The 21813-nt window shown below is 28.6% G+C and overlaps 1 protein-coding gene across 1 annotated transcript in view; it reads left to right on the top strand.

The window, feature by feature from the left end:
* The first annotated feature begins 14092 nt into the window (after positions 1 to 14092).
* LOC123299701 (homeobox protein invected) overlaps positions 14093 to 21813 on the top strand; it is a 112781-nt gene continuing 105060 nt past the window's right edge. Inside the window, exons 1-2 of the mRNA XM_044882004.1 lie at positions 14093 to 14924; positions 15132 to 15212. Coding sequence (XP_044737939.1) covers positions 14156 to 14924; positions 15132 to 15212 — 850 coding nt within the window. The 5' untranslated portion in view covers positions 14093 to 14155. The remainder of the gene's footprint in view (positions 14925 to 15131; positions 15213 to 21813) is intronic.

Here is a 21813-nt window from a genome sequence, read left to right as displayed (position 1 = left end):
TTTTTTTTTAAATTAATTATTTTCTATGTTGTAACCATAATTAATAATCAAAAATAATTAATGATTAATTAATGTCTATTTAAAACATTGAAAAAACCTATTATTTGTATGAAAATGATTATTGTTCTAACTTATATAGGGTGTCTCAGATCACCCGTATATTACTAGAAGCTATTATTAAAGGGATTATTTGGATTTTGGTCATATTTGGAGAATTTGTAGATTTTTACATCCTTATCAAAGAGTATGACGATCTAAATGCAAAAATTTCTGAGACCTTGGAATGTGAATTATCACTGTGTAAAAGTTAATCGAAAAATCCATTTTTCTCAAAATTGAGTGCTAAAATTTACCACTCCTTTTTATGATCATAAGTTACATCGTTTTTCAGAATCAAGTCAATTCCGTCACTTTTCGAAAAGTTATCAGAGAAAGTTGAAGGTTTCTTGAGATTTGAAAGTTATTTTGCTATGTTAAGGATTCGATAGTAGGCAAGGTCAATGTTGGAATTCTTAACAAACAATTATTTTCTTTATTGGCCTCAATCTGAGCAATAGAAGCAGAGATATTAAAGAAAACATCACCAAAGAAAACAATGCAGGGATAAAACTGCGTGCAAGAAGTTCACTTTTGATGCATTGTTAATGTTATTAAGTGATCGTAGTGTCCGACAAATTCCTGCCGCGTTTTTTCAAACTAATAGCTTTAATATGCCGTTTTCATGATCATTTGAAAACGCAGCACTTTTGAAGAAAAGTCGTAGAAAGAAAGTTTTTTAGACTCGCCAAAAAGAAACTACCTACGAAGTTTCAATTATGTATTAATCATTTAACAAAGCAAAGCCCCTTATCCCTTTTGTCCCACAGTCAAACATTTCCTCAGCTTTAACAATGAAATACAAGTAGTCTGAGACACTATGTATTTTATTAAATATAATTAATTAATTATTTAATTAACAAAATATTTAATAAACAATAATAAAATAATTAATAACAAAAATATAACATGAATATAAAATATGACCTAGCTATAACCTCAATATTTTTATTAACTAATTAATTATTATTATTAATTTTTCTATTATTATTTGTTGATAATATAATAATAATGCAGGGTATTTAGTTTAAACAAATAGAATAAATATTGATTACTATCTATAGATATTGTAGGTTTTATTAAATGTCCGCGTTCACAGTTCCTAATCTACCTAACTTGTTTATGAATTAATAAAAAAATTGAAAAATATTGTTTTAAATTCTTTTATAAAAAATTCGCGCTATAGTTGTTATTTTAAATTGCTTATTTTTTTAGCCTCCATATACAGGATGATCAGTTTTTAACATTTTTATAAACTGATCTAAATATCCATGCATAAGGTACCTAAGTCTTATATATCTGGATTCCCATGCATGAATGTAGAAAGAAAGAAATTTCTAAGTATGGTAGTTCGAAACACCATAGTTCAATCCAATGGCTACCTCTTGGTCTCCGAATTTGACACTAAACGATCTACTTTTGAGAAGATATCTCAAAAACGTGGAAAAAAAAAATTTCACAAAGATTTGACACTAAACGATCTACTTTTTATAGAAGATGTCTCAAAAACGTGGAAAAAAAATTTCACAAAGAATGATCAATATACACCTAAATCTCTCGTTTTGTAGTTAACCAATCAAAAAATAACTTAAACAAAAGTTGTAGAGTTTGATCGGGGATGTCATATTCTGACATCAGATTGAACCTAGTTCTTCGGGTTTCTTTTATAGCCAGTTTAGATTCTAAACGGTAAGAGATAGAATAACACTTTAAAGTAGAAAGTTGATCCACATAAAAAAATTAACAATTTTTGTTAAAAACATTTTTTCGAAAAACGTAAGCTTTCGGTGGAAATGCGACTAAAAAATATGTCATTATTGCATTTAGTAGAAAGAAAATACGCTTAAAGTTTATTGATAATTGTATGCCAAAGTCATGGACACTAGGACAGTCTAACAGCGTCACCACTGACCTACCAGGTAGGTTGAATTCAGTTAGAAATTTCTAGCCCAAAATAAAGTTTTTTTTCTAACCTTCTTTAATTGACGGGTAAAATATTTTTAATTCAGCAATTCTGAAGTGGGCAATTATTTTTAACATCCACTCAAAATTTTATTTCATTTTGTAAAAAAGTGGGTTTTTTACGAACATTCTATCTTAAGTAAAGAAGTACGGTTTTTAGCAAAAAAAATGTCACATAAAAACCAGCAATTATGAGAAAACCGTACGGTATGAATTAAACACCGCGCGGTACGCAATAGGCTAGTCTCCCCTGTGTCTACATTCTTTATCAATTTCACTAGGATGTTGTCTAAAGGAAAAAGATAACTAAATAGGTATACATTTATCGATATATAATTAGAGTGATTATCATAATTATGCAATATAGAATTTTATGATATTCTTTAAATAAGTATAATGTTGTTTCCTTTTTATTTAACAACTTATTTTGTTGGTATTTCTTGAGCGCGGTATTTCCATACTCAGAGGCGGATTAAGAAAATTTGCGCCCTCCAATAATCTATCAATCAAAGATCTTTTTGTTATTTCTTTAATTTCAAGTTGTTTATTTCTTAGAACCTGTAAAATCAAGTTCGTTGTTCAGGGTACTTCTGCGGCTCGAGTTATCGTTGCTCAAATGGATACATTCATCAAGAAAGCACTTTTCCAAATCACCAGAATACGTCGTTACGAACATACTTGCACAATTTTGGATTTTTCTGTGTTTAAATTAATCAAATTGCTTAGAAACAGAAAACAGTAAAACTGCTGTGCAATTCTTGCCTCTATTGAAGTTCAATCATAAGTCAATATATAATTACCAGATATACTGCCACTCTGATTGTTTCTCGATTAGATGCTGTGAGCTTTCTTGTCTTCCGTATATCCTTTTTGTGTCATTTCCATAATCTTTCTCTATTAAGAGCTCCAAGGCTTGCTGTTCATTTTTTATTAAAATTTCCCTTTTCTGTGGACATTATATGAATTATACTGTCATATACATTTGAATATAACATGTCAATATCAACGGTCTATAATTTTTTGGATACTTTTCTTACACAATTAATTTTATGTTTTGAAAAAAATCCTTGCATGGATGATTCACCTCTCAAGAAATACAAAAATCGGGTTTCTGAATCGATTGGATGTATAGTTTCTGAGAAAATCGCTCACTGTGTCCAATTTTGGATTATATCTTGAAAGCCAAGCATCCAATCATTAAATAAAGTCGATTTTTGGATTTTTTGGGTCAAAATTATCTTATAATATGAATTTTATCGATATCGGAGGCAAAAAAATATCTTCATTTTTTGCAATTTTCTTAAGGGGTACCCCTTAGAAAAAATCGAAAAAATCGGGAAAAATTTTTGTTGCTGATTTCGATAAAACTCTGTATATAAGATAATTTTGACCCAAAAAATACAAAAATCGGGTTTATGTACCGATTACATGCACAGTTTTTGAGAAAATCGCTCTTCGTGTCAAATTTCGGATTATATTTCAAAAACCACGCATCCAATCATTAAATAAACTCGATTTTTGAATTTTGTGGGTCAAAATTATCTTATATAATGAATTTTATCGATATCGGAGGCAAAACATTTCTCGATTTTTTGCAATTTTCTTAAGGGGTAGGCACGCAGAGAAAAGTCGAGTTTAAATATTGATTAGATGTATAGTTTCTGAGAAAATCGCGCTTTGTGTCAAAATTATCTTATACTTGTATGTCGTTAGAGATAGAACAAAAGTTTAAATGCAAAAAATGTTTCTTATCAAAAAATAAACAACTTTTGTTTGAAACATTTTTTCATAAACATCACTGTTTACCCACAAGGGCGCAAATTAGGTGCACATTTTATATTATTTATTATATAGGAATATCAGTTATGAATGTGCTAGACTATCTAATTGTAAGAGTAGATATCTTTTTTTACTAACGTAACGTCAAAAAACAAACGATTGGGCTATAAACACTGTCTATACATGGAATTTCAATAATTAACTCAGTCAATTGTTTGTTTTCACTTGTTTTTAATTAGCATTGTACATAGAGGTTGTACAACATGTTCACAGTAGATTTTTTTAAATCGCTCGTTATAATGTTATAGAGAGTACTTACTTAGGCTAGAGCTAGTGGTTAATATTTACAAATGAATATTATATTATAGTTTTCAGATAGAATATAGATACAGATATACATTTAATATAACAACGGATTAGACTATATATATAACAAACAACAAGTTAACTTTTAAATATATATTAAATAAATAGATTGTTGTTTTAGATTGTAAAATGATCTAAACAGATCTGTTTGTTGTTGTTGTTGTTGTTGTTGTTGTTTGTTATAGTAGAAACAAAACCGTTTCACATGAGTTGTACATAATTGGTTCATAAATATTATTAAAAACTTGTATAAATATATCTATACCTATAACGAAGAGAGTCTGTTGTGTCTTGATAACTTCAACAAGAAATTTCAAATCATAAATAATATTGACTGAGTTAATTGTTGATATACTATGTGTAGACCAGTGTTGATTACTCTATCACATTACACATATACCTATACATGTCACACATACATAACTGATAATCCCACATTAATACATACTATAAAATTTGCATCTAATGTGTGCCCTCGTGAGTAAACAGTGATGTTTACAAAAAAATGTTTCAAACAGAAGTTATTTATAAGGAACATTTTTTATATTTAAACTTTTCTTCTATCCCTAACGGTTTACAAGATGCCTCGTACGGACCCAAGATCCAATTGACCTATGTTGCTCATTTACGAACTCGACCTCATTTTTTACGTCCAGAGTGCGCTGTAAAAATTTCAATTTGCTATCATTTTTCATTTTCGAGTTATCGTGTTCACAGACAGACGGACGGATGGGTGAACGGAAAACCGAAAATGGACTAATTAGATGATTCTATGAACATCTATACCAAAATTTTTTTGTAGCATCAATATTTTTAAGAATTACAAACTTGGGACTAAACTTAATATACTATGTATATTTCATATATACAAGGTATAAAAACGCCCAGAAACATTTTTTTTTGAAAGCTATGTTTTATAGTGAAAAAAAACTTCTTTAAAAAAACACAGATTACAAATTTTGGACATGGTGTGCCATGTTCGCAGCTGTAAGTTAACTATGAACGTTAATTGATTCGGTGTCTTCTAGTTATAGTACAATTATCCTATATTATTAAATCGTATGCCCTACAGGACATGAAAAATACATAGCACAAGATCTGAATGGTGAGATAATCATATAATTTTTTTAGTTGTAGGCTTGTGATCTTTACCGGTTGTACAAAAAGATTTCTTCAACATGTAATTTTAGTACTTCATTTTGGGAAATAGCATCAAAAGACTCGTGTGATTGAAACATTGATAGCCCTGCAAGTTTCTTTTACAGACATACACTTTTCTGAGCATCCAGTAACAACTTGACTTGATTCAGGTTGAAATTTTTTTCCGGTACATCTAATATCTTTGTTTTGGTTCAATGTCTCAAATGAGAGTGTTTTTCCAAACTTTATCTACTATTAAATAACCTTCCACTTCCTCCAAGGCACAAATCTTTACCCTGTAAGTATATATGTATAACAAATGACTATTTTATAAAATATATTTTATCTTAGATATAAAATACGTACCTACTACTAAGTTCTATATACGTACGTATTTACCTACTACCTAAAATATATACTGACTCATAGTTACTTACCTTCTTTCTACCTTCTAGTCTAATGCGGCCTATTACCTAAAGTTTTAGCTACAGGATGAATTACATTAGACATACCTTAAAACATAATAGAAATATAATGAGAGCTAGTAGAATACAAGCCCAGGCAGAAATATTTCGGGTGGAATTACCCACCAGGAATCATATTGAAAAAGATGTTGATAAACTTACTTCTATATCTAAAAGTAAGTTTAATCACCATGTAGTCAGTTTTGCGCTGTACAGGTGAGAATATGAATGACACACCCCTTGGTGTCTCACCCCTGCACCAGCAAATATTTACGGTGTTGCATAAATGCTTTGCAGAATTAAATCCGATAACTTTGGTACCGGAAATTAAAAAAATTTTTGATCTTTCATCATTTTCCGAAGCAATACGCGATTTCTTTCTTCGTATCCAACAATGCCATACATATTTGCTGGTGCAGAGGGGTTAGACACCAAGGTGTGTGTCATTCATATTCTCACATGTACTCACTTGTACCGCGCGCAAAACTTACGTCATGGTGCTTAAACTTACTTTAAAATATAGAAGCATCTTTTTCAACATAATTTCTGGTGGGTCATTTCACTCGAATTTTAGCATGGGTACAATCTTAGTAGTTTAGCACAAAAGTGCACTTAAGGATGTATGAGCATGACAACAATGTTTGATTTAAAGGCGCAAAATTTGTTTGTAGGTAGTCTTTTACTCAAAGAATATGTGGTTAAAATTTCAGCTTAGGTATCCGTGCAAATTTTTAAGAAAAAAGTCATTAAAAATCGATATAAAATACATTGGCTCTTATGGAGGAATCTCAAAAAACTACATATTTTGGAAGTTTTTCATAATTTTCATTTGGAATGAATAAAAACAAATTTTAAAAAAACTTTTTAATAGAAAGTAAACATATTAGCAATGAAATAGAAAAGAAAAAAACTAAGTGTCACCGTCCATATAAGGGATGTAAGAGCAGGGTAGATTAAGGGTTGAAATTATTTTTATCTTATTTTCAACATTGATGATGAATTTTGTTATAACTTCATGAATGTAGACGAAAAATAAGAATAAAATTTTTCGATATGTGTCTTGGTTTTCGAAATATCGAAAGCTAAATAATTAAACAAAATTTTCAATTTTCGATATTTTGAAAATTAAGCCAGATATCGAAAAATTTTATTCTTACTTTTCGTCTTATATCGTCAAGTAATAATATAAATTTATCATCAAAATTGAAAATATCTATTTTTAAATTTGTGCCCCCACTACCATGCTCATACATCCTTAAGGTTGGAAATGTGAACGACTGACACACCCGGTATATTTTATTTAAAGATATTAACAAGATATATTTTTTTTTTAAATCTTATAAGACAATATCATATAGGTAAGTATTGGATATGAAAATAAACATAGTTTATTTAAACGTTATCTATCTATTATAGTTAGGTAGGTACATTACACAGTACTTATACTAACAATTATAGGTAAATTTTATTTAAAAGTACTTAGATATTAACAAGTACATGCCTAGTTATATACCTTATATTGTGGTGCTATTGTGAATATTATTATTATTATTATTATGATTGGATTTAATTCTTTATAGATTTCATACTTCCATATACAGGATGGTCCATGTTATAACAACGACTAGCGACTCGCCCCGGCTTCGCACCGGTCCAATGCTGATACTAAATACACTACAGAAAAACTGTGAACGTTGTATATAAAAACATAGCGACCCGCTCTGGCCTCGCACGTTTATGAAATATATAGCCTATGTGATTAAAATCGATCCAGTAGTTTTGATTTATTCATTACTGCCCGTGGCCCGCACGCGTTAAATTTGGAGTAAAACAATCCCCCTTTCCCTATACCATGAAGATTTCCTGCTATCTTTGGAATATCTAAATTCATACACTACATTTTTACTTATTTACTTTTTACATTTTTAACTATTTATTTTATTTTTACACATCACATTAGAAACCTCAAAAATAGCAGTACTTCTCCACTATTTAATGGATGTTATTATACATATAAACCTTCCTCTTGAATCACTCTATCTATTAAAAAAAACCGCATCAAAATCCGTTGCGTAGTTTCAAAGATTTAAGCATACAAAGAGACATAGGGACAGAGAAAGCGACTTTGTTTTATACTATGTAGTGATACTCCAGCAAATGGTGTAGATAACGTTAAAATAATGATTATTTAAAAATATATTTTATACACCATAAGTCCTCCTTTTCAAAGTACAGTATTTTGAATTTTGGAAAAATGACATTTTTAACACACTTTTATTTGCTTCATACGTATGTTAGTATGTAACGGAAACTTTGAACATGATTTTGCCCCCTTCAAAACGTCGGATTAACTCGAAATTTGGTATACATATCAAGGATCGATACAATAATTTAATACTTAGCTTGAATTTCCCCTTCAGGATTTTCAGGATTATCAATTTCCATATCTGAAAATATATACATTAATTTGCGCTCCCACCATATTTATCTGTATACATAAATATAGAGGTTTAATGTGATGTTCTTCATAACACATTTGTATTAGTTTTGGTTTATTTCAAATAATATTAGAGGTAAGTTTTATAAAATGGGTTTCTATTGTTTTATTTATAAAAAAAAAAGGAAAATTATTCATACCTTACCATTATAACAACCAGACCCACAGATGGTTTGAATCATTGTTGATTTCTTTTTTTTTCTTTTTTGCCATTGTTTCTAAATTTCTGTATACTTTGTTATTTTTGGTTCAAAATCGTTATAAAACTAGTTATCATCATCAATTTACTGTGATATCTGGAGATATTTGAGATGTTTTCAGCAGATACTCATACAGTTACTGTTTAAGGACGTTCTGGCTTCAACGATATAAATAGAGAAATAAGAAAATGATAATGTAATAGTATAAATGATTTTTGATGATTTATCAAAGAAAAATTTTATTGTTGATTAATTAATTTTGTTGAACTTAAAGATTAAAAAGTAATAAAGAAAAATTCGTAGCGCGGGAGCTGCGTTAGCTAAGTGAATTCCCTCAGTGATTGAAAATATAATACATTTTCTTTAAATGGAATATTGCATTTTTAGTTTTCCAAAAAATTTTATTTCGAAAACTAAGCGTCTTGAGAAAAAATTACAAGTGTACTTTTTTGCTTAAAACTATCCCCTATAGAGTGACTTTAATATTGGTAGCATATAAACGTCCTTAATTACTATAGGTTTATTGCGTAATTAATAATTAATTTAAGCAATTTTGTTTGTAAATTAAAAATATTTAATTAAAAAAAATTAATTAGCTTAGCTATAAAATGTTCCAAAAATAAAAGTTAATTTATAATAATAAATAAATTAATTTGCAATAAACCAGTAAAACAATTAACTGAGTTGATTGGTGAAAAAATCGAGAAAAAATTTTTGAGTCCGATTTCGATAAAACTCTGTATAAAAGGTAATTTTGGCCCAAAAAATACAAAACTCGGGTTTATGTACCGATTGGATGCATAGTTTCTGAGAAAATTGCTCTTCGTGTCCAATTTTGGATTATATCTCAAAAGTCACGCATCCAATCATTAAATAAACCCGATTTTTGAATTGTTTGGGTCAAAATTATCTCATATAATGAATTTTATCGATATCGGAGGCAAACAAAATTTCTCGATTTTTTGCAATTTTCTTAAGGGGTACCCCTTAGAAAAAATCGAAAAAATCGAGAAAAAATTTTTGAGTCCGAATTTGATAAAACTCTGTATATAAGGTAATTTTGACCCAAAAAATACAAAACTCGGGTTTATGTACCGATTGGATGCATAGTTTCTGAGAAAATTGCTCTTCGTGTCCAATTTTGGATTATATCTCAAAAACCACGCATCCAATCATTAAATAAACCCGATTTTTGGATTGTTTGGGTCAAAATTATCTTATATAATGAATTTTATAGATATCGGAGGCAAAAAAAATTTCTCGATTTTTTGCAATTTTTTTAAGAGTGTACCCCTTAGAAAAAATCGAAAAAATCGAGAAAAAATTTTTGAGTCCGATTTCGATAAAACTCTGTATATAAGGTAATTTTGGCCCAAAAAATACAAAAATCGGGTTTACTCACCGATTGGATGCATAGTTTCTGAGAAAATTGCTCTTCGTGTACAATTTTGGATTATATCTCAAAAACCAAGCATCCAATCATTAAATAAACCCGATTTTTGGATTGTTTGGGTCAAAATTATCTTATATAATGAATTATATCGATATCGGAAGCAAACAAAATTTCTCGATTTTTTGCAATTTTCTTAAGGGGTACCCTTAGAAAAAATCGAAAAAATCGAGAAAAAATTTTTGAGTCCGATTTCGATAAAACTCTGTATATAAGGTAATTTTGGCCCAAAAAATACAAAAATCGAGAAAATTGCTCTTCGTGCTCAATTTTGGATCATATTTCAAAAGCCACGCATTCAATCATTAAATAAAAAATTATCATTGTAAGGCCATCTATAATTATAGTCAAAAACTATAATTGTAAAGCCCTCTATCATTATAGACAAACACTATCATTGTAATGCCGTCTGTTATTATAAATAAAAACCAATAACATATTTGAGATATAGCTCGTTGAGAGAGACAGATAGACAATGGAGTAATAGGGTCCCATTTTTAGCCTTCAGGTTCGAAATTCTAAAAACTATAACAGAAACCTAGATAATTATACAAAATAAAACAATGCTGTAAGTATAGTTTTATTGTTTTATAGATACGACGTTAAATTTCACTAATGAAACATAGTGGACAAAACAGTATGGTTTCCTGACATAGCCATGACATGTGAAGGAGTGTACGCCTCACCTTTTACTTAAGTTATTTACAAAAATAGCTACCATTATTAATATATATTATTAAAATTTAATAATTTGACATATCAAATGCATTACCAAAAATATATAAGAAAACAAAAACATTGACCACGCATTTACTAATTCTTTACACACATAGGCCTTCAATAAAAACATGCCCACAAATCGGGATCAATCCCCGATTTTGCCACGTTTTTTATAGGCTTGCTTGCAAAGTTCATAAAAAATTAGGGAATAAAGTCTCGAAAAAAAAAGAAAATTCTAATTGGGCCCGATTTTTTTGATGAATGTATTATTTTAACTTTCTGTTATCCTTTTACATAAAATGTAAAATTAATCTGTCAATAAAAAAATAATACAATTTATGAATTTAAAATATTGAAGAAATTATATATGTTTATAGAAAAACAAAGAAAATATAATAATTATTTATATTTATTTAATATTAATCATAATTCATTCTACATCAAAACTAATAATTTTTAAAAATAAAATGAAAAGCAATAGAAATTTATTGTAAAAATTTAGATAAATCATGTAAAAATGTTGACAGTGACATCAATGTTGTCATAATCATTTTTTCAATCTACATCCAGAAAGGAAATATATAATAAATACTTTTTAACAAAAAAAAAGATCAACCCTGAACTTAAAATCCACACTTTAAAACCTAGCTGTGACAAAACAGAAACCTGTACTGTTGAGAAAACAGATAATTTGACTTAGTTTCCGAAAGGATTTTTGGTACCTATTGCCCAAAATAATATCACTAAACAACAAATTGGGCCATTGTAAAATTAAATAAAAAATTTTTAATGTGATGCCTTATTGATAAAACATGACGTCTTTTTGTTAATAATTTGTCTGCCAACGATAGAAAAAGACACCTGTAGTGCTTCTTTCTTCAATCATTAAAATCTTACCTAGCTTAAAAATCCAAAATTTTAAGGAATTCCATTGAAATATGAACTAAAAATTTCTGTTAAGAATTGTTAAATATGTCTTCAGTTTTTATATCTTTGAATTTCATACTTCCCGACTCTTATACCAAAAATTGTGTCATATAGTAAAACATACTAGAAATACATTTTCATTTAAGTTAAAAATCCATTTTTGCATATTTTGTTGAAAATTGAGAACCTCCTTCTATTTGATTCACAGTTAAAAAACTTTAGAGACATATAAGATAGTTATTCTCAATCATGAGCGATATATATTTATTACTGAAAAGCTTTGTTTGGGAAAAAATATTTCATGTTTTAATAAAATTATATTGTGGATAAACTTGCTTACATATGACTAATACACAAAGACGCTATATAGCTACTATGTAAGCGTGATATTCATCATTTTATAAAAGGTTCATAAGCATTTTTTTAAGCTCTTTAATTGTATCTTAAGCTTTATATCTTAAATTACCGTTTTGGAAATACTCATTTTTAACTAAACAGTTCTGATAGACAAACTCTAATTCTAAATTGAACTATACTTATGGATTTAAAACACACTTGTGAAAATAACTATACCAAAACTTTTTTAAAGACATTAATATTTTTATAATTCGTTAAAGACAATAATATTTGTATAATTCGTTCAAGATATTAACATTAACATTATAAAATGCAAAGACATTAGGTTATATTTGTGCAATTCGTTAAAGGCGTTAATATTTGTATAGTTCGTTAAAGACATTAACATGAACAACACAAATAATTCGGTAAAGACATTAATATTTTTATAATTCCTAAAAAAACAATAATATTTGAATAATTCGTTAAAGATATTAACATTAACAATACAAATTATTCGTGAAAGGCATTAATAATTGAATAGTTCGTTAAAGACGTCAATTAACAATTAAAATAATTCGTAAAAACAATGTAAAGAAAAAGTAACTATGAACAATTCTTGTAATTAATATGTAAAAAGATTTGTTATCTAAGGACCTTTTGGTTGTTTATAATATTTTAGCCTCACAGTGACACATAAACTAAAAATATAAATTTTACTTTGCTGGTTATTTAAATTCCAAGGCCATCATTTTTATGCCAACTTTCGTTTAAATTTTACCGAAGATACATGCTTAGTTATAATGTTAATTTAATCAATTAAATTTTTTTTTTTTTTTTTGGAAAACAAATCGTTTTTAGGAGAAACCTTTTTATTAACTTCCTGCATTTTTTTAAAGGAAAGCTACTTTCTTGCGACAAACAACAAAAATCAGTTCATAAAAATAGGTAGTTCCATTAAAAAACTGCATCAAAAGGAACGTGGTGGAACTGCTAAACTTTGTTTTTTTTCTTTCACCAAATATTATAAATTTAGCACATTTTTTAGTAGATTATCTATATCACATTTTTAAAACGGACTAAAAAGTAAAAATAATTAAAAATGTTAATTTTAATGTAGGTATTTAATGTTAAAAACCGTGGAGTGCGTTTCATATATTTTTATAATCAGTCTACCTAAAAGTTTACTAAAATTCCACGATTTCAACAATAAATTTTACATAAAAATTAAAATTATTTCATACTTTTTAGTCTTTTCATTTTTATCATTATTAAAAAAAAAAAAATTACAAAAAAAGAAGCTTATTGTTGTGAGCCATGAATAATGAACTTACCTACGGACCGTACATAATAAAAAAAAAAGAATCAATAAAACGAAAAAAAAAAAAAAAATTATATTTTATATTAAAAGAAAAAAAGAAATCCTTTCTCATATATTTCCACAATAAAATTATCCTTATCTGTGTGATCCATTCGTAATAATAATAATAATAATAATAAACAAATCCAATAAAGATATATTAAAAGCTAAAATTATTCTTCATTACCTTCTACATAAACAGAAAAAAAAAACTATATAGTAAATCACACAAATCAAAAATTAATTCATGTAAACTAAAAATAAAGTACTATACATTAACAAAGAAGCATAAAACTTATGTAGGTATCATAAACAACAATATTGAAAAACTTAGCAGCCGTAGTATATACACTTATACAAAACAGTTGTCTTGTGTTGTGTGCATACGAGTACAAGTTGTGTGTGCAACCAAAACTTTATGCTTGTGTAATAAATAAAGCTGTAAAATATACTGTAACGTGATTGGTTGTTCACCACTACAATACAATTTTCATTACAAGGTACACGCCCGCTTGTCTAACTAGCCACACCTATATACAGCACACAACAGACTTAGATTACGTGTAGAATTCATACAAGCAACATCAACTTAACTCAACTCAACATAAGTTGTTGCTGTTAAAAACATAAAACTTAAATTAATCCGGTGAACATAAAGAAGAAGTTTTTTTTTCTATTGTGTATTAAAAAATTTAGTTTAAAAAAAATTTATGGTGATGTGATTATTTTGAAAGTGATAAATTTTTTGTGGTGATAAAAGTGATAATGGCAACGATAACAAATTCGATAATTCAACCACATTTATTACAAGCAACACGGACTATAACACCAGCGTCTGATATAAGTGGTAATACGGAAATGTCATTAGATGCTGATTTATCAAATCATTCGATAATTCATCATCAATTCTCGGTAGCGAAATTAATCAATAATGATGAGGAAGATGATAATGACGATGAAACACCTCGGAAAATGATCGATAATTCAAGTTGTTGTAGTGAAGATACCGTTTTATCCGTCGGTAATGAAACTGAAACGATTGTACCGTCAACAATAGCTTCATCATCATCACCGTCGGATGTACCGATAATCAATCATAATCAATTAAGTTTTAAAAATATACAAAATCACTTAAATGCAATATCAGCGATAACAAATAATATTAATTGTAACACACCAAGTATTAGTCCAAATTTTGTATCATCACCGTCCACGGTTGATGGGAATTTATCACCAAATTCAAGTCGTTCTTGTACAAGTTCACCATGTTCGCCGCAATCAAGTTACGGTGGTACCGCTTCAACATATTCAACCAGTTCGTCCTTTAATAATCATCGACATCGACAATCGCCATCAAACAGTGATTCCTCATCAAATCATCACCATCATCACCAAGCGATAAATAATAATAATAATAATAGTAATTTAAAGTTTAGTATTGATAATATATTGAAAGCGGATTTTGGACGAAGGATCACAGAACCGTTAACAATTAAACGGGGACATCGTTTAGGACATTTAAATCATAAAAAGGGTTTAACGAGTGCGGTAAATTCATTATCATTATCAAAAACAAATAATTTTTTAAGTGATAACAGACATCCGGTTGATTTATCAAAAAGTGATCAACAAACAAATTCAAATTCATTGTTAAATAATTCTAGTAGTGTAGTATTATCCTCAACACAAACCTCACCTGCATCCTCATTGTTAGGTGATATTAAAACTGATAAATTAAATAGTAGTAGTACAACAATTGGTGTTAGTTCATCAACGGCGGCTTCATCGTCGTCGAATGGTGCATCTAGTGCGACAACAACCACTACGGGATCTTCGTCTTCGTCATCTTCGTCACAACCAATGTTATGGCCTGCATGGGTCTATTGTACGAGATATAGTGATCGACCAAGTTCAGGTAAGAAAATTTTGAAAAGCTTAGTTAGAAAGCTTAGAAATAATGATAAAATGAATATGATACACATTTGCCGAAAAAAAAAATGAACAAAATTATATAATAAATTATTAATGTTGAGAATCGAACTCCGGACTTTCCCAAATGATTTTTAGAAAGAATTAAGCTTTAAGTTAGAATTTAAAAAATCAAAGAGAATCGAAAATTCAATCGAAAATAAAATTGGGAGCTATTTGATAATCTAAAACCTATCGAGAAAATATAGTGAAACAAATTTTAATCGAGGAAAGGTTGATATCAAAAGTCCATTCGAATTTTGCTTCGCACAGAAAGTATTCCAAGAAGCATCTTTGTCAAAAAAAAAGTATTGAATTTTTATGTGTTCATACTAAAATAGAAAATTTTCGACATATTTCATTGATAAACTGTTCAATATTCACATTCTTGATAAAAATATACTCAACCAAAATATTAAAGAAAAATTTTTTAAACACTTTTACCAAAATTTCATATAAGTTTCTGTATCTCTGCAAAAAATCATCAAATTTAGAACCGCAATAGCTCGTTCAAAATCTTGTACTTTTTCATTTTGGAATCTTTTGCTCAAAAATTGTTTTTACCCCTTGCCGCTTGATATGGAGGGTTGAAAGGGAGAAGCGTACGTAAAATTAAAAAAAATTGTTTCTTAAAAAGTGCAAGAAAATTCCTGGGCGAGTTTTTTGGACAAATATATTTGCTTTCCAGACAAAATTGACGCTTTTGTATTTAAAATCCTGCATCTTTTGAAATAATCACCACACTGAAATTTTATTCATATCATTCAAAAACTTTAACTGCCGTCTTTTAAGCCCTGCTTTTTGTCACTCTCACACTTTTCGCTTTTAAAACATGTAAAAAAAAAACGAATTTTTTCATATTTTAGGCCTTTTTTGACCTTGGTGGTATTTTATAAATAATTGCGTTATCTGAAATGGAATCTATTACTCGACAATATTTTTCATCCCCTGTCGCTTTACACTGAGGGTTGAAACAGTGAACAATAATTAGCTTTATGACAGGTAAAAAGCTTATTCAAAGCAATAATCTATCGAGAAATATTAAAAGGAGTTAAATATAAAACGATCAATATTTAAAACAACTTTTAAATTAATTATTCGCCCAACAGAGGAAATTTTCCTACCAGAATCTCAAGAACAAAATCGACCGTTTTAAAGAAAAAAAGATACGAGAGAAAGGGATAACTTATATCTAAATAATCATAATCAAATTTTGGAAATTACTTAAGTTGAGCCCTACTTAAAAATTCTACGGAATGATTTCTATGGTTTTGCAAGTCAATACATTAAATAATTAAGTATATAACAAACAGTTAGTAAAAGAAATTAACTTTTCTCAAAATTCTTAGGTTTTTTGGTTTTGAAGCTGATTTACAATCTTTATCGCCTTTTTCATCGACAATGGTGGAAGCGCAAGTCAATACATTCAGTAATTAAGTAAAAGAAACGAACTTTCCCCTACGCTTTAATCTACGCTAATTTCCCCTACGCCATAAATTATATTATATTTTAATTGTATTTGATCTGTATATTAATCATTTGAAATCTTGCATTTCTTTTAACTCAAGCAAAAAAGATAAGATAGGTTAAGCGATCTTTTCCGTTAAAAATTTTTGATTAATTTGAAGGAAAAAATCACAGTTAAACAAATTAAGTAGTTTTTTTTATCGATCCGTCATATTAACATAAAAACCCATTAACTCTTGAACAATATTTAATATTGAAAAACAAAATAATAGAACTAATTAAAATTCAACCCACAAAATTTCCTAATCCATTACCAAAATAAATTTCGTAAATCAGCAAAAATTTCTATTTTATATAATTAATTAGGTAGAGCATATATTAATTAGAATTAGATTGTATTACAAAATCTTATATTGTTGATTGATTTGTAAATAATTTAATTAGTCTAAACGCCTACGGTCTATTTTTATTTTTTGCAAACTATATATTATCTGACAAAAATAGCAACACGTTGAAAAATCAACATTACACATTTACAGTGTTTCCATCGTATGTCTTTTATACGCAGAGCTAAATTTAGCGCCGGCTCGCTGAAATATTTGTATAAGTTGATATTGTCCATTCATTTTGTTATCTACTAAGAAATAGGCAAATTTTTAAAAGTTTTTATCTAAATAAAATCACATTTAGCCCTAGAGTCTGTGACAGTAAAACTGCACTTACACAAATTTCAAAATTTCGCATTTGAATCAATACTATTTAAAGATAGGTACAATCTGAACTAAGTGTGCCAGGATTTTTTTATATTTTTTGGTCTAATTTTGAGCTGCCACAACGAGGTATTTCGAAAGTAGAACTCAAAACGGACAAATTAAAAAAAAAGTAATTCCACGAGAAGGGTAAAATTTTATTAGCTTTATATATTAAAAATCGGTATGACAGACCTTTCTACCACGATAAGAGGTGTCATTTCAAATTTTAAATTTCTTTAAAAAAATATTTGAGGTGTACTGTAAAATTGTAGTAAACTGTCCGATTAGCCTTAGGAAATGAGAAATATAATATCGACTGTGTTCCAATATACGAATTAATATTTTTATTGCAGTGGCTCATATTCAAAATATTGTTTTTCTTTAGAAAAAGATTATTAAATATAATTTATTTATTTACTAATTATTTTATTTATTAATATAAATAAATTTATTTGTTGCCAACATAAGAATTAATAATGTGTTTACTTAAGTGTAAAATATAACTATACCCGCAATATTTATTTATGAGTGATTCATCATTCTGTTTGGAAAAATCTGATTCATTTTTTTGAAATTAATTTTCTATCATTTGACTCAAATATTAGTCTGGGAGACAGACGGAAAAAATCCATACGAGATGGTATCCAAATATCAGGTAACAGGAAATTTGATGAAAAGTGTACGTCCATTCCTACCTGCCTACACTGTAAAAATAGTGCTAGTTGCAAGAAACTATGTTCTTAATATAATAGCAAGTAAATATTTTTCTGGTTCAAGAAAATTTTCAAGCAGTAAAATATATATTTTCTTGAATTGAAAATAGAGATTGTCGACTCAAGAAATATTTATTTGTTATATGATCATCCACAACCAGATAAACGCCTTTATTTCGATCCAGCAAATTTTTTTACAGTATATCTGTCCATGTTTCGGAGTGTGGTAATATCACAAAAGCCAAACTGAATTTATTTTAATTTGAGGAGGAGTTAACATGTCCAACCCTCGTAACCTTGAGGTCACGAAATCGAATCTTGACAAAAAACGGCAAATAGAACGAAATTTTTGACATTTATTAAAATCTTGGCGCGATCATTCCGCATAAAATTTTTCTGCCTATCTCCCGGATCAAATATGTTGATATACATTTCAAACATTTTAGATTGGGCACATTAATTTGGATTGATTGGGCACGTTCGATTTCAAAATTACTTTAAATTTTAAATTGCCTTAAAGTTTTTACAATTTATTATGCCAAATTTTTACTCAGGACTTGATTTTGAATTCGGAGGCCTTGGGGCCAACATCTGGTAAAGGCCCTTTAAACTTTTAAGGTATAAGTAAATTCAAGCTGGACAACATGCATGATACATTTCAAAAGTTTAATTTTAAGCGTTTTCTTGGTGCAAGCCCTAGGGCCCCATCTTAAATCCAGCCCTGTTTTTACTTGAAAACTAATTTTATTTAAGTTTTAACAGTTGAAGAAGTATTGTAAACGAATATCAACTTTGGTACAAAATATACTCCCAAAATGTAATTATGGTGGAAGCGCAAGGAATATTTAATTTTAATACAGTGGGATATGTTAAATTCATTTATCGGCACTTCCACCAATAAGAAGAACTTCTGTAAAATAATAACTAGGGAAAAAAAGTATGTGAGCCCAGCCCATGTTAAAAGAAAATGAATGATAGATCCGATTTTCAGAAAACGGTTGGATGGGTTTAAAAGTACTACTGTAAAAAATTATCAAAAATTATTTCTTAACCCTTTAGACAGTTTTAAGCTATTCTACGTGTAGATACTTCTCTCAAAAGAAACTTTTTCGAGCGAAAATTGAGCGAAAGTTGGAAATTTTTCAAAATTGGAATATTTTCCATAAGCAGAATTGTAGTAAATTCTAGAAATTGAGGCAAAGATTTATAGAGGAACGAGTAAAAACAATTTCAAAGCTTAGAGGTTTTCGAAATAGAAATATTTAATATAACCAAAGTTGTATAGAGTAAATTCTAGAAAATTGAAATCAAATATTTCAAGAATTATTTACGATTTTAATATTTTGAAAGTTAGGAATTAGTCGTTAAGTATTCGAATAAAATGGAAATATTTACACTGTCATAAACAAAATCCTAGAAAGTAGGTTTTGCTATAATTTATCAATACCAAAGTTTAATTGTCTACGCGATAATGCACGATTTGTTTTAAATATAACTGACCTTAGTTTTATTATGACTTTTTTTTTTTTTTAATAATTGACCTTAGCGTACAATAATTATTTTGATCAAAGAACAATATTTTACTAATAAAGAGGACATCGACAATGAATCAATATATGAATTTATTTGAACTTGATTTAAGTGAATGGAATCTTGTCAATAGTTGCTGCTGTGCTGTGCTCATTGAAGAAGATTGACTTTATAAGTGATATTGTTAAAGAAGTTCTCAAATAATTGTAAACTACTTAACACTTTCTGTTTTCATCAAGTACTTACATACGACACCTTAAACTAAATTTCATTTTTATTTATGTCGGTTGACTGAATGTCTAAGTATAGGTTTTTTAAGGTTTTCTTATTGTATCTTGTATATATGAAATATACAGAGTGTGCTTTTAAGTTGACATATGCTCGAAACTCGAAAAATAAGACGCACATTTAACGCAGGCATTAAACTCGACCTAGGTTATCAAGCTCATTAAAAAGCTCACCCTAATCCATAACTTTTAATCGATAGATAAACACTTTAAATTAGAAAGTTATTATTGATTAGAAAAGCAACATTTTTTGCTCGAAACATTTTTCCGCATCCGTACAGTTTAGTCAAAAACTGACTGACAAGTTCTACCCAAATTATTTTTTCGTATCGAAATTAATATCAAATACTTGTTTCTAAATCTAGGCACTCTTCAAAAGATATTTTCTAATAAATCCAATAAAAGAGATTTGTTTTTCTATAAAGACCAGTTTTGTTCAAATTGAGTTAATAAACGCATAAAAAGCTAGATTTTTGCTTTAAATTACTGCCTTAGCTATTCGGTTTACAAAAACAATGTTTGTGTATTTATATAGAACAACTTTCTAATTACAGCGTGCATCTAATGTTTGTCAGTTATGAATCAAAGTGAAGTCTTAGTTGAACCTGAAAACTTAGAGCAAATTCGATGCCGGTATCACAAGTGTGGCTTTGAAACTAACATTTTTCGTTCATTTTCCTCGATTAAATTTATTTGTGGAATTTCAAGCATATGTCAATAAAACGCGTTTTAAGTTTGAGGGACAATTTCGACAGAGTAACTCGGAAAATAATTTTACTTGACTCTGCTGTATCTAATAATTCGAATTTTGAAAAATCCGTTTAATGACATATTCTTAAGGATATAACCTTTCAAAATATGCAAAAATATCGATTTATTCAATTTTCTAGACTAGAATATACTGCCCTTAAGACGATGAAGCCGCGGGTAAACTTATAATATGTACATAATTTTAAAGCCTATATTTACCTGAATATATTTACAAGAAGTGTAATATTTACACCCATTTATTTAAAGTATATTTTCTTCTGCTTTTTATTTGTACGACTGATGGAATACAATAATATTCACTCAAAAAACAAATACAAAAGAGCTGTTCAATTTACTTTTTAACTTTTTTTTTTTGTATTTGAGTCAAGTGAGTTAAGTTAGTTGAGTTCATAATTTTTTTGTGTTTTTTGTTGTTGTTAAATTGCCGTCTGTAAACAGTTCAGCCAAGCCATCTAGCCACAGCCACATTTATAATAATAAATTATATATATGTCGCAGCCAATTTGCTTAATTAGCCGTTCAGTTAACAGGATAACCTTTTTACTAAACGGCACCGTGCAACTATAGCGGTCTGAATGATATTCCATCATACTTCCAAACTTAGTTTTTAAAACAAACACATCTTTTACTTAAACTACGACGATCATTTATAGTAGGCATTTTTGGAATTCCTAGTCACAAAAAGGTGACTGACTTGCCACAGTTTCTTTCAAAAAAAAAAAAATTGAACTTGCAATGAAAATCAATAGTTTTTAAAAGGACCAAGTTCCAACCTTTTGTCATTGCACTTTTCCATTATACTTTTTTTTACAATGGTACGCAAAACATTTAGAGTGTGTACGTTTCAGCACCAGGTGTCGGAAAGTGAAACTAAATTTAAATGATTAGGCTAGTCATTTACCTAGCTGTTTGATTGAATGACTAAATATCGTTCAGGCTGGTAGTTGAACGGCACAGTTTAGAAAAAAAAACTTAGGCTATTAACCGAACGGTTTAGTAAGCTAGGTGGCTTCGACATATATACATAA

The sequence above is a fragment of the Chrysoperla carnea genome, chromosome 5, assembly GCF_905475395.1.
Source record: "Chrysoperla carnea chromosome 5, inChrCarn1.1, whole genome shotgun sequence".
NCBI classification, from domain to species: Eukaryota; Metazoa; Arthropoda; class Insecta; order Neuroptera; family Chrysopidae; genus Chrysoperla; species Chrysoperla carnea.
Note: the sequence above shows the minus strand (reverse complement) of the source record. Positions and strands in the feature narration are given on the sequence as shown.